This window comes from Rhamphochromis sp. 'chilingali' (assembly GCF_963969265.1).
Source record: "Rhamphochromis sp. 'chilingali' genome assembly, chromosome: 2".
Lineage (NCBI taxonomy): Eukaryota > Metazoa > Chordata > Actinopteri > Cichliformes > Cichlidae > Rhamphochromis > Rhamphochromis sp. 'chilingali'.
This window is the reverse complement of record NC_137930.1, coordinates 35351495-35364315: the sequence shown is the minus strand read 5'-3', so window position 1 is coordinate 35364315 and position 12821 is coordinate 35351495. Positions and strand designations below refer to the sequence as shown.

At 38.2% G+C, this 12821-nt stretch overlaps 2 protein-coding genes across 2 annotated transcripts in view; one reads left to right on the top strand and one right to left on the bottom strand.

Annotated features, from left to right (window-relative positions):
* npr2 (natriuretic peptide receptor 2) overlaps positions 1-12821 on the bottom strand; it is a 91430-nt gene that overhangs the window by 27836 nt on the left and 50773 nt on the right. Inside the window, exons 12-15 of the mRNA XM_080876170.1 lie at positions 9004-9075; positions 8108-8267; positions 7858-8013; positions 1157-1325 (exon numbers count right to left, since the gene is read on the bottom strand). Of these exons, the coding sequence (XP_080732296.1) occupies positions 1157-1325; positions 7858-8013; positions 8108-8267; positions 9004-9075 (557 nt within the window). The remainder of the gene's footprint in view (positions 1-1156; positions 1326-7857; positions 8014-8107; positions 8268-9003; positions 9076-12821) is intronic.
* Positions 1-12821, top strand: part of LOC308392879 (MAM domain-containing protein 2-like) — a 226660-nt gene that overhangs the window by 210274 nt on the left and 3565 nt on the right. The gene's annotated exons all lie outside the window — the stretch shown is intronic.

Here is a 12821-nt window from a genome sequence, read left to right as displayed (position 1 = left end):
TGAAGAGGGCTTCCAGCTCCTACTGTTTCGGTGTAATTTTATTATGCTGTGAAAGGTCAGTTTTCCCAATTACTGAAAAATATTTTCTCATTTTCCCCTTGTAGTATGAAGCAATGCAGACAGCTTTGGCTTTGTTCACTCAAATATCTGACTTTTGAGTTTTTCTGCACTGGGGATGAACTGACCCTGCAAGCATTGTTTTCTATGCTGTATCTGGTCAGACATTAATATCCTTGAAAATGAAAACAGCTAAAAAGACTTAAATTCACATTTATCCACAGTTTTACAGTCTGATTGAAATAGGTTTTTTAATTATTATTATTGTGTTTTTGTTATTCTGCATGTCATAGTTCTGGAGTTGTTGAAAAAAGAAAATTAATTAAAATTCAGAGAAAAAGTTTTGAATTTTCTAGACTAAAATAAAAAAAAATGTACAAGAAAAACAATGACCAAAAACTTTATGAAATTTTTTTTTGCAAAAATTTGACAGTTTTTGTTTTCAGAAACTTACAGAAGCATACATTTGACTATTTTTTCTTCATAATTTCGAGGGGTTTTTTCTTGTTAATTCGCCCTTCTCGCTGTAATTCTGCTATTTTTCCCTCATAAATTAACCATTTTATTTGCTGTAAATTTGCCTTTTTTTTCTTTTTAACTTTTTTCTTGGAAATGTATTTTTTTTCTCCATTCTTTTCTCATAAATTTGGTATTTTATTGCTTGTACATTAGTGATTTTTACTTGTTAATTAGACGATTTTTCTCATGTTTTATTTTAATTTTTTGTTTGTCTTTTTTTCCTGTGTCTTGTTTTGCCTTATTTTTTATTCCGTTCTGTCCTGTTGGCTTTACCTGTTTTTGTTTTTTTTCTTCTACCTGTGTCTCGTCCTCAGTCACTCCTGTGTGCACTCCTGTGTGCACTCTGTGCTTCACTCTTCAGTTCCTCATACTTCTTATCCCCCTGGTTTTGGATCCTTGTTTAGTTTTTCTACCCTGTGCCTTTGTGTCCTAACTCCTGCCACATTACATTTGGCTTAAAAGAAAAAGGTTAGTAGACATCTAGATCATACTTAGCTGCTTCAAATATGCAAAGGCATGTATCTGCAATTGAGCTGGCTGTGAAATAGGTGTGAACAGACTGCCATAGGGTGGGACTCACTTGTTGAGTTTTGCCATGTAGATCTTGATGTGGCTGAAGTCCGGCCTCTCTGCAGGGTCCTCGGCCCAGCAGCCCTCCATCAGGATGGTCAGCTCCTCTGAATGGTATCTATTGTCTGTGGTTGGCCGAAAGTATGGCTTCTGACCGTTCCTCACCTTCTGAACAATTTCTGGAGACGAGAAGACAAAGTGTGAAACTCAGCAGGTTATTATAATAGTCAGGACACAATTGAACAGCTGAAAACCAACAGAGACAGATACAGTGACAAATATTTGCCTCCTGATTTTATAGTTTTTTGCATATTAGTCACATTCACATGATCATCAATTAACTGATTAACCACATTTTTTAGAGAGCTGAGTTCAATTTCAGCCACACCCGCTGAATCAAGAAATCAGTTGAATAGAACCTGACTGACAAAGTGAAGTAGAGTAAAAGATCTCAAAAAGCAACACATCATCCCACAATCCAAGAAAACAGATGAGATGAGAAACAAAATGACATCTATCAGTCTGGACAGGGTTACAAAGCAGTTTCTTTGGGAACAGTGGTGAACTTTCCCAAGAGAAGCCTACTAAAATTACTACAGGATTACTACAAGAGGCCACTGATGACTCATCCAGTAGGTCACTAAAGAACCCAGAACAACAGCGAAAGAACTGCAGACCTCACTTGCCTCAGTTAAGGTCTGAGTTCATTATTCAACGATAAAAAAGTAACTGGGCAAAAGTCACATCCATGGGAGATGCAGAAACTAACACAGCATTTCATACAAAGAACATCATACCAAGTGTCAGACATGACTGTGGTGGTGTGACGGTCTGGGGCTGCTTTGTTGCTTCAGGATGACTTGCTGTAATTGATGGAACCATGAAATCTGCTCTCTACCACAGAATCCTGAAGATGAATGTCCAGCCATTAGTTCATGCCCTGCACTGATGGCCAGAGACAGAAGCACTTCGGATATGCAGCAGGACAATGATCTGAAACGCAGCTGCAAATCCACTGCTGAATGGCTCAAAAAGAAATAAAGGTTTCGGAGTGGCCTAATCAAAGTCTGGACTTAAATCAGATTGAGATGCTTTGGCATGCCTTTAAACAAGGTAGATAACCTCCAAGTGTGGCCGAATAAAAACAATTCTGCAAAGAAGAGAGGGACGAAATTCCTCCACGGGAATTTGAAAGACTGACTGTCAGTTATCACAAACGGTTGACTGGAGTTCTTGCTGCAAGTGGTGGACCAACCAGTTGTCAGTTAAGTGGAAAAATGTTTCCCTTGTTAAAGAAAATCATCTTTTAAAAACTGCATTTTGTATTTACTCAGGTTATCTTTGTCTAATTTTGTTTGTTTTATCTTAAACATTTAAATGTAAGAAACATACAAATATTACTGGTGGCTCCCAGTGCTACCCCTCAGCCTCCTGGTAGACACACCAATAGTCTCAATTTCAAAATCTTACATTGCCTTGTTGTCAAGTTATCACATTCACAAGATTTTCAGAAAATGTACTTACTTGAGGTCAAAGTCACTGAGATTCAAACTCATCGAAGTAGCTACACCTATGGTGTCATTCTTGACTTATCGCATACATAAACGTATGCCTTCATGTCGCCCACCCAGTGGGGTGGCAACATTACCCAAGAAACTAAGAAATCAGGAACGAGGCAAACACTTTTTCATAGCACTGTACACCATCTCAACAAGGAGCATAAAGTGCAGCATTTTTTGGCAGCAAGTGAAATTTAATAAGCTTTCCTCAAGGTCTTATTACAATATCAGCAGAAAAATCCCTGAGTCCAAATTTGGTAATCGGTATTAAATGTTTTTATAAGTTGTAAGATCTAAGTCATCATCAATAATGAGAAGTAGACTCTTCTGAGAAACGTGGGTTGTCATCATCTGTTCTCTGAGACATAACTGGTGTGTTGGATATTGTTATCTTTGGGCAGACCCAGGATATTTCTTCCTCTTTCCAGTTTCTCTGAAGTATTTCTCAAATTTATCTTACTTCCTAATCTTGTGAAAGTCTATAGGTCATCTCAGAAATGTGTTATTAATGCTTACAACAACAAGTGATGTGATGTCACTTTGAGGACATCAGTTAGCAATGATAGGATATACTCAAATGATTAAATGATTGAGAAGGAATTCATGACAAAAAAGACATTACTTCATTTCACTGCTGCTCACCCAGGAGGGTCCTCTCATGTTCTTTTAATAAAATAATTGGTCACACTGCCAGTCTGGTAACTGGGGACTGTGTGGACCCCAACACTGTGCTCTTTATTTATTAATTTCATTAATAAATAAAGCAGCTAGATCTTTGGAAACAACGCTCAGCTTTGGTTGCAGTGCAAAGAAACATCATTTATCAAAACAGCGCACTGTCCAAAAAATAATTTATTACTTTGTAAAAGCTAAACTAAACTGCCTCGCTAGCTTCACACCACAAAAACACCCTGACTGATGACTTTGTGTTCAAAGGTGTATATTTCATAGTGTTGGTAATATTTTTTCCGCCACATGTGAACTCTACTTAAAGCTCAATGCACTGTATATTGATAACAGTTTTCTACAGTTTTAACTGAACTTGACTCTCATAATGTTTCAGATTTATCCGGAGGAGAAAATGAGAAGGACTCATTTTCCTCCTTTCCAGTTCTAGAATTTTCATTCTTGGACCCTGCTAGAGTAGCTTCACATCATTCAAACTTTATTTATGTTTACGCTGGGTCAGAGTGCACGCCCTTAGCTGCTTTCCCTTTAAGCCATCCTTTGTCTCTGATTGGCTGCCCCTCACAAACATCAGGTTTGAACACCTTTGCTGAGGATGGCTTCACTACTCACAATATCCTCTCCCTATGACATGATACAGAGCCATAAGTAGGGAAAAGAGTGTTAGAAAGCGAATGCTTGGAGGTTAAAGTCTTTTGGCTCACAGGGATATGAAAAAGTTCTGAAAACAGGAGTAAAGGTAAGGCTTTAAAAACTTTGTTCATGTTCAATATGAGCTTTCACTATTGTGGCAAATGGAAAATATTCCCATGAAGACAGGATGCTATACTCAGTGAGCTAAAACAGAGTACATTTCTATTAATATTTTTAGTACACCGCTTCTTTTATTGTGTTATCCTTATGCTAATGTGCTATTTCTGTTGTATAGCATTAATTTATTCAGCAGTGCTGGTTGACTCTTTATAGTTGCTGATATTTTTTCCCTCTTTTATTCATAAATCATGTCATTATAAAAGTCTGTAAGAGACATCCTTCCCCAAATGATTCTTCCACATCCGCTCTTTTCTGTTAGTATTATCATCACGAAAGAGCCATAAGAGTAATTTGAAGACTCCACTGTTATTTTAAAACCACAAAATCACAATTTCACAACTGGCTCCAACACATCTGAACACTAGAGAGCAGGTGCTGGCTTTCACTGCTCACAGCCTGTTACAGATGAGCGTGAGCCACTTGTACGATCAGTGTAGAGCGTGACTGTGAATAAAAGGTTAATGAAAGCCATTGCACAGATGAAGCACTCCAGGAGGGTTTCACGCATCCACTTTGGATGCGCAAAAGTTGATCTGGAGTAGCTCTAGAAGTTGTTCCTGATGTCACTAATGCAGAAGCAGCGGAGGTGCAGGCAAAAGAGGGAAACCAGGGAAACTGGTCAAACCACAATATGCAGTATGTGTGCAGGAAAAGCCAAAGGGTCACGTGTGAGTAGTTCACTTCAAACCATAATAATGAAGATTTAAGATCAGTCTGAAATGGTGTCATCTAAATATATAATTTTCTGCCTGTCTTGGAGCTCAGCCTTCCAATCAAGCACACAAATATATAATTTTCACACAAGTGTATGAAAGTTTTCACACGGTCAGTAGTCTGAGTTTTTTTCCTTTTTTTCTTTTACTTTGCTGCTGCTAAAAAGTAGGGTCACCTTTTTTCTAAAAAAATATGTGTTTTCCTCCATCCTGATTGGAGTAGCATTAAGTCATGTGACACAAGTTTAGGATTTTATTGAGACCTATGGCGGAAACAAGTTACCCGCAAAGTTTACAGAGACATACTTAAAGAGGAGACATCTTCATCACTCATCAAATCTATCTTAGAATTATGTGACATGAAGGTTGTGTCCACACTGGAAGCGAGTCACTCGTCACGCATCGCTTTGAAGCTGATGGCCTTTCGCTTGAGGACAATCCAGGTTCTGGTTGCCTAGGTAACCCTCTAATGTATTTACTACCAGGCCGAATGTCAATCATGGGCATTCATGACTCACCGGTCATTCAGTCTCACCCACTTCACATTGACAGCAATTATTTTCCTTGTAGTCGCTCAAAATCATCAAATATTATTTCACCTTCTTTGGCCTCGTGTCTCTGCAATTCACTTCCAGTGTTTACGCAGCTTAATGTTTGGGAAAACAGTGGTTGGTGACCACAGCATGACCAAAAAGCAAAGCAGCTGTGGAACTCTCTACCCCCGGACATAAGAAACATTGGTTCTCTCCCCCAGTTTAAATCCCAACTCAAAACCCAATGCTGCATATTCATTGTGAACCTATTGTTTGTTTATTTATTTTCTGATTTTTTGTTTTTCTTGTTCTTCATTTTGTCATTTTTCTATAATATGTTTTATTCTATTGTTAAGTGTCCTTGGGTGTCTTGAAAAGCGCTTTTAAATAAAATTTATTATTATTATTATTATTGTTATCATTACAAAGTTGCTGCAGGCTTACAACTGAACTGCAAAATTACATAGAGTTTTGGCAACCTTGCATTTAAGTAAACAGAACACAACCAGTTGAGTTGAGTCCCTTGCTGCAAAGAGTCACCTCGCAGACGAGTTGCACTCATTCAGATTGATTGCAACATGTTGAGAGCAATGCAGTCAGTCCAACCAAAATGCAATTGTTTAGCCTCGCCTCAAATCAGGTAACCTGTCCAATCAATTTCCAATCACGAGTGGTCTCCCTTGCACGCTCAGACTGTCTGGTGGCTCAGTGCCTTGTCCAAGGATACTTGGGAAATTGTTTTCCACCAACCTTCCAATTGGTGGATGACCAAAGAGATCACCATCCTATTTCTTTTGCTTTGGTGTGACTGAACAATTATAATGACAGCTGCTCCTAAAGAGCCAATCAGCAGTCGAAACAAGGAACACATAAGCAAATCACAACCATTTAATGGGTGTGATGGAAGACAACTGTACCATTTCACAAAGCCTTGTTTTCTGTAAAATTAATGTTGTCTTGTTTTCAAGTGCACATTAATGAAGCTGTGATAGAAGTAAAAGGAAGAAGTGTTTCCACCCTTATGTTGAGACAAAGTCACCAGATTTTTTAAACTGATTTAAGTGGTGATTTTACACATGGGGGGCGATCGTGGCTCAAGAGTTGGGAGTTCGCCTTGTAATCGGAAGGTTGCCAGTTCGAGCCCCGGCTTGGACAGTCTCGGTCGTTGTGTCCTTGGGCAAGACACTTCACCCGTTGCCTACTGATGGTGGTCAGAGGGCCCGGTGGCGCCAGTGTCCGGCAGCCTCGCCTCTGTCAGTGCGCCCCAGGGTGGCTGTGGCTACAATGTAGCTTGCCATCACCAGTGTGTGAATGTGTGTGTGAATGTGTGTGTGTGAATGGGTGGATGACTGGATATGTAAAGCGCTTTAGGGTCCTTAGGGACTAGTAAAGCGCTATATAAATACAGGCCATTTACCATGCAGTTCGAAATGATTGAAGTAACCCACTGGTCCATCGGTGATAGTGAAAAGTTGCATGGAATTATATTTTAAGCATCATAGGCTTTGACTGTTTTGTTATTTTCCACTTCTATCCTTATCACTAAGCTGTGATGTTTTACATCGTGGCTAAGAAATCTAAAAAGTGATTCAGAGACATTCTGAATACAGCAGACATTCAGACCACTGACAAACAGGGATGTTTTAGGGATCTTTGGACACTGTTTGCGACCCAGTTAACCAAATCCTCTCTCTCTGGTCTCGGTGTTGATGATGGCAGCTTTCAGAAGCAGGTGCTTCTAAACCAGCCAAGTCTGGCACAAAGATCTGTTAGAACCGTGACGCTAAAACACCTTTTGGCTGAAAAAACACCGACAATGATAATTAACGATATTAGAGCACAATATCTGCGCTGCGATAATTAATATTGAACAGATGGGCTTTTGGATGTAGCACTGTGTTTCTTCATACATTTTACTGTTTATTATGCTTTATTTGTTTATACTTGTGGCTCTGGTTATCTGTTAGTGGTGCTACCCTGTAAGGGTTGGGCATATTATTTTAATAATGACACAATAATAAAGTAAACTCTGAAAATCAAGCCGTTGCATACTGTTGACTTAAGGAAGATGTATCACAGCTAAAGCTGCTTCGAGACATAACACACATGACCGTTGCCTTCAGTTTCCACTTCTGCACGATCTCTGGATCACATCTTCATTTACAGTCGACTATTTTTTTCATATCTTGGACTGATTTAACATCACATTGTGGGTTTTTTTCTGCCTTGACATCTGGTCAGCACATGTTCTTTGTGTACATGGCTGCACGAAAGGGTGCTCGGACCTTTCAAAGACATTGAGCTGAATTAAACTACAAGAACAAATATTTTAGTTTACTGGACATTTGTTTCTGCAGGGGTCAGCTGACATGTTTAAGGCCCATTAAAAAAAACTGTTGTGTTTACCTTTGGGGCTGAGGTCCATGCCCTCCACATAGAAAGGTCCATTCCTCAGAGCTATTTCCTGCAGTATTATGCCAAAACTGTACACATCACCCTTCTGAGTCCCCTGAGGAGGATGGCGGTCGTATATGAGCAGCTCAGGAGCCGTCCAGAGCTTCTCTAGATAACAACAGAACAACCCAAACTTTTAGCAGAAAGTTGATGTTCTTCTTCTTAACAATGTGACTGGATAATCATTGCTGCATTAACTTACTTGCATAGAGTGAGTGCGAGTCGTCATTTTCACTGGACGTGCGGAAGCTGACCAAGCCGAAATCTGTTATTTTCAAAACGAATCGACTGTCCACTACGCAATTAGATGACTTCAGATTTCCATGGCAGCCAAAGTAGCTGTTGTGCAGATAGTTCATACCCTGGTGCAGAGAAGTGCAAGTAAAGCATTACAGGGTGTTTTCTGTCTGTTTCTGCTACTTTCCCCATGTTTACAGTAAATCTTATGTTCAGACATGTGGAAATAATATGATCTGACAGACAATCATATGCTGAGGAGAACATTTCTCAAGGACAGGCGCTTTCGTGGGGGTTATTTCTGTGAAATTACTGTTAAACAGAAAGACACAGTGGATACTGAAGTACTCATGTTCAATACTTTGTGGAAACGGTGAGTCAATCATGCCTCAGAGCTTCACCAGCGCCTCTTCTCCTGCAAAACGATGCTATCTGCGTGGAGCAATTTAGCCGAAGGGCTTCGTCATGCAAGTCGTTCGGTATCGCTCTGACAAAAAGCCTCTTTGTTGGGACAGATTAAAAAGGAGTCCTCTAAATCATGTCCATGATTAGTTTTGATTAAGCTGGAAGGAAAACTTCTGCAGAGTTTCTCTCCTGCTTTACATTATAGGATGGAAATATTTACTCCAGTTTCGTGCACTGTGCCAAAAATACATTTTTCTGCACATTTCTCTCTCCCTCTCTCCGTCTAGACTCTGAGAAACTGCCCATGAGAAACCATGGTAACCCAGACATTTTCTGTGTGCATCTCCAAAGTGCACAAAGCCTCTTTTTTCAACACTAAGAAAAAGGGACAATCTTTCAAAAACATGTGTGACTTTTTAAATCAATGCCTGTTGACCCAGTCTGACAGCGACGTACCTTCACGATGTCATTGATCAGAGAGTAGCGGAACATCCAGTCCAGGTTGATGCTCTCATTCTCTAAAATGTCCTTAAAATAAAGAAAGAATAAAAAGGAAGAACAACTCAAAAACCTTTGCAGACATAAGAAATGCCTTATATATAATCTTCTGTCTGTCTTGAGGTGAGAACCTACCAATCAAGCATGCAAATCTATAATTTTCAGACAAAAGTACAAAATGCTCCACAAAGACATTTCTTTTTCTATCATTGTTGCTAAAGTATGTCTGGAAACACTCATGTGTTTGTCATTGTTGTTATTAATTAATCTGTGCCTAAATTAGATTACAGGTAAACCAAAGCTAGTCCAAGTTTGAGTTATGGTTCTAGACTTTTAGGATTTTTTTGAGCTTTTTAAATCTGGTTTTGATTTTATTATTGTTTTAGTGACTATTATGATATTGCTGAGTTTTTAGCTCCTGTTTTAATTCACCGTATAGTATTCCTGTGTCTCTGTATCATGTTAAGTGCGAGTTTTCCTGCCTTAGTAGGTGTGTTCTGGTTGGTTAGTTGTCTGATTGTTTTCACCTGTGATTACATGCATCTGTGTCTTATCCCTAATCACGCCCCAGTGTATGTATGTATGTATATATATATATATGTCCTGCGCAGCTAAGATACTGCGCAGGACCCTCAAGCTCCCAGGCCTCTGGTAGAGGACCCGAGCTTGAAGGATAAACCGCCCGCAGGGGCGTGCTGGGTGTTTTTTTTAATATATATATATATATATATATATATATATATATATATATGTCCTGATTAATCCTTAATCTGTTTACGCTTCATCTTTAAAGCATAAAGCCAATAAAAGTTCCAATAAAACAGACCCTGAATGCACCAAAAGTAAAATTCAAAAATAATTATATATTTATAAAATAAAAAATTGATATTTTTATTCATTCATTGCAGTGTTTGCTTTTTGATTAATCCATTTTATTTTCATTTTGAATTTCTCATGTTTATTTTTAACTGTACAGGGCATGTTTATTTCATGTTTTTTTTTTCTTTTTTGAATAAAAAGACACATCAACATTTACGTGTCACCCTTTAGCTTTACTTTAAGAGTGTAAACTGTGAATTAAAAAAAAAAAAGTATTCATCCCTATTCTCATTTATGAGAGATTAATTTATCTACTTTTCATTTGCATTTTACCCAAACCCATCTATCTGTTAATTATTTTTTATTTTTAATTATTTACTTTAATCATCTTATTTTATTCATTATTTTTTTTACTGTTTTGTATTTATCTGTATTAATTACCCTAATTTTCTACATATTGTCTACTTATTTGTCACATTTATTTATTGCTATATTTTTTATGTATTTATTATATGTAATGGTTCCATAGCACAGTGGTTCACACAATCACATGGTAAGCCAAAGGTCTTGGTTTCTTTGTCTCACCCCCCCCCCCCAAACCAGTTGCACCAGATGGCAACCCCTCCCCAAGCCTGGTTCTGTTTCTTCCTCTTAAAAGGGAGTTTTTCCTTCCCACTGTCACCAAAAAACTTAATCATAGGAAAATGTCTGATTGTTGGGGTTTTCTCTGCTTTCTCTGTATCACTGCAGGGTCTTTACCTTGCAACATAAAGTGCCTTGAGTTAACTGGGATTTGGCGTTATATTAATAAAACTGAATTCAACTGAACTGGTTCGATTCCAGACAAAGAGTCCAATCCCTCTGGGGTTGGATCAGGAAGGGCATCCGGTGTGAAACTCTGCCAAAATTCAAAACATGTGGAGCTACTCTGTGTCAGCGCCTTGTGACAAAGTAGCAGCCGAAAGTAGCATTTCATTATTTATCGCATTTAGTTATTATTGCTATGACTTCATGGAACACTAATTTCTTTTTTCTTGTTTTTTACTGATATTTACTGAAATCTGGTTGTCCATAATCAGCAGCCAAGATGCTCTTAAAGTTTATTTAAAGACTAAATGCAGAAACAATTCCAGAGCTGACAGTTTGTCTTCCCTGGCCTCTGTTTCAGCATCCAGCAGTATCACATCAGTCACAGATATCTGCCTTTTACGCAGACGACTTTCTTTAAAGTGTGACTGATAAAAGTCATTTCCCAGCTCGTCCGTTTTAAGGAAGCTTCTGGCGTGCCAGCATCTCGGGCCAAGATCAAGTTTGTTTAAAGCGTCATGTATTCCTTACTGGAACAAAAAAAGACAAATCGCAAATATTGAAGGACAAAAGAATGTGTGGACTTTTAATGGTTAGCTTGATAAGTATTGTAATCTAACAGTACTTCAACACAAAAATCCACCAGCTGGCTTTTGTTAGATTTGTTGTTTGAGTCCTTATTGTCTGTCTGTCTGTTGTCATGTGAAAAAAAACAAAAATAAAAAATCTCAGAAGGTTTTCATCTTTGTGGCAATCAACTTTTAGAAAACACTTTTAGGTCCTGGTCGTCTGTTCAGTTATTTTTATCATTGCTTGTTAAATTGTATGGGATGAATTGTTTAGTCTGTAAAATATCAGCTGACAGCTTTCAGTGCTCCTTGGCACATGATTATCCAGGTCTCTTGAACCCTACTGCAGGGATGAACATCACTATTCCAGAAGACATTTCCTTCTTTGGTGTCTTCGTGATAGTGGTGGAAAGCTCTGTGTAACACATGAGGGCCCGCTGGGTTTGCGTCTGCAAACGCAGATTGTCTATAAACTGCAGTCTAGACACACAAGCCACACGCTAAATACAGCTTCTGTCTATCTGTCAGTGCAATCTGGCAACACAACCTGATTCAAAGGGTGTGTGGAGCGGACCTCTGCACACACACACCAGATATTTGCTGTCTCAGCTGTTGTTTGTCCATTTCACCTTCTGACCATTTTACTAAAGCTGTAAAAACACAAATGACACATGTTTTTCAAGTGTAGGCTGTGAGTTAGGGCTATTATTATCACAAAAAAGCAGAGTTATTACAGTTTTGTAATTAGCTGGTAATTAGTTTTGTATTTTTTTTTTTTTATCTCATTTTGACTTTTTGTTTTTAATTCAGTTTAGTTCCAATTAATTTCATGAGTGAGTTTCATGTTTCAGTTTAGTTTTTATTAGTTTTAGTATTAGGTTTAGTGTTTTTGAATTATTCTAGTATGGGCGGGATATGTTTGAGGCAAGATTTACGAAAAATCAGTACAGGTATTACAATAAAGAGCTTTTTGAAAGCAGTTGACTTACAGTGTTGTGGACATCCAAATTCACAATAACAATGCCTCATCAATTAAAAATTTACCAAACAAACAAATACAAAAATGATGATACTTTGTGTTTATATTTTATTTAAATTAGCTTTCAAAGTTCACAAAATTTCACAATTTTCAAAAGACTATTTTTAGTTTAGCCTTATACAGATGTGCCAAATGTTTAGTGCAGAAAAATTCAAAATGCTGCATTTAGATTACTGAAATATACATTATGAAAATTATGTTAATTAGGCAAATTGAGTACACAAATAAATTACACTGTCTTTTGATTCTAGGGATTTGCGTACTAGGACGCAAGACAACCTTAAATGAACAACAACACAGAACTAAACTGCTTTCATAGGAATTAAGAGGATAAGATGCAGCCAGATGCTTTTAATCAAATGCATGTGATTAACTGATCATCAGCATCTGTAAAAAAGCAGACTGGTCTTCGTGATAGTGGTGGAAAGCTCTGTGTAACACATGAGGGCCTGGTCTGGAGCATTCAGGTGTGTGCTAACACACCAAGAGAGGAAAGACAGCAGCAGCTTTAGAGAAGCAGTTGCTGCTGCCCATCATTCTAC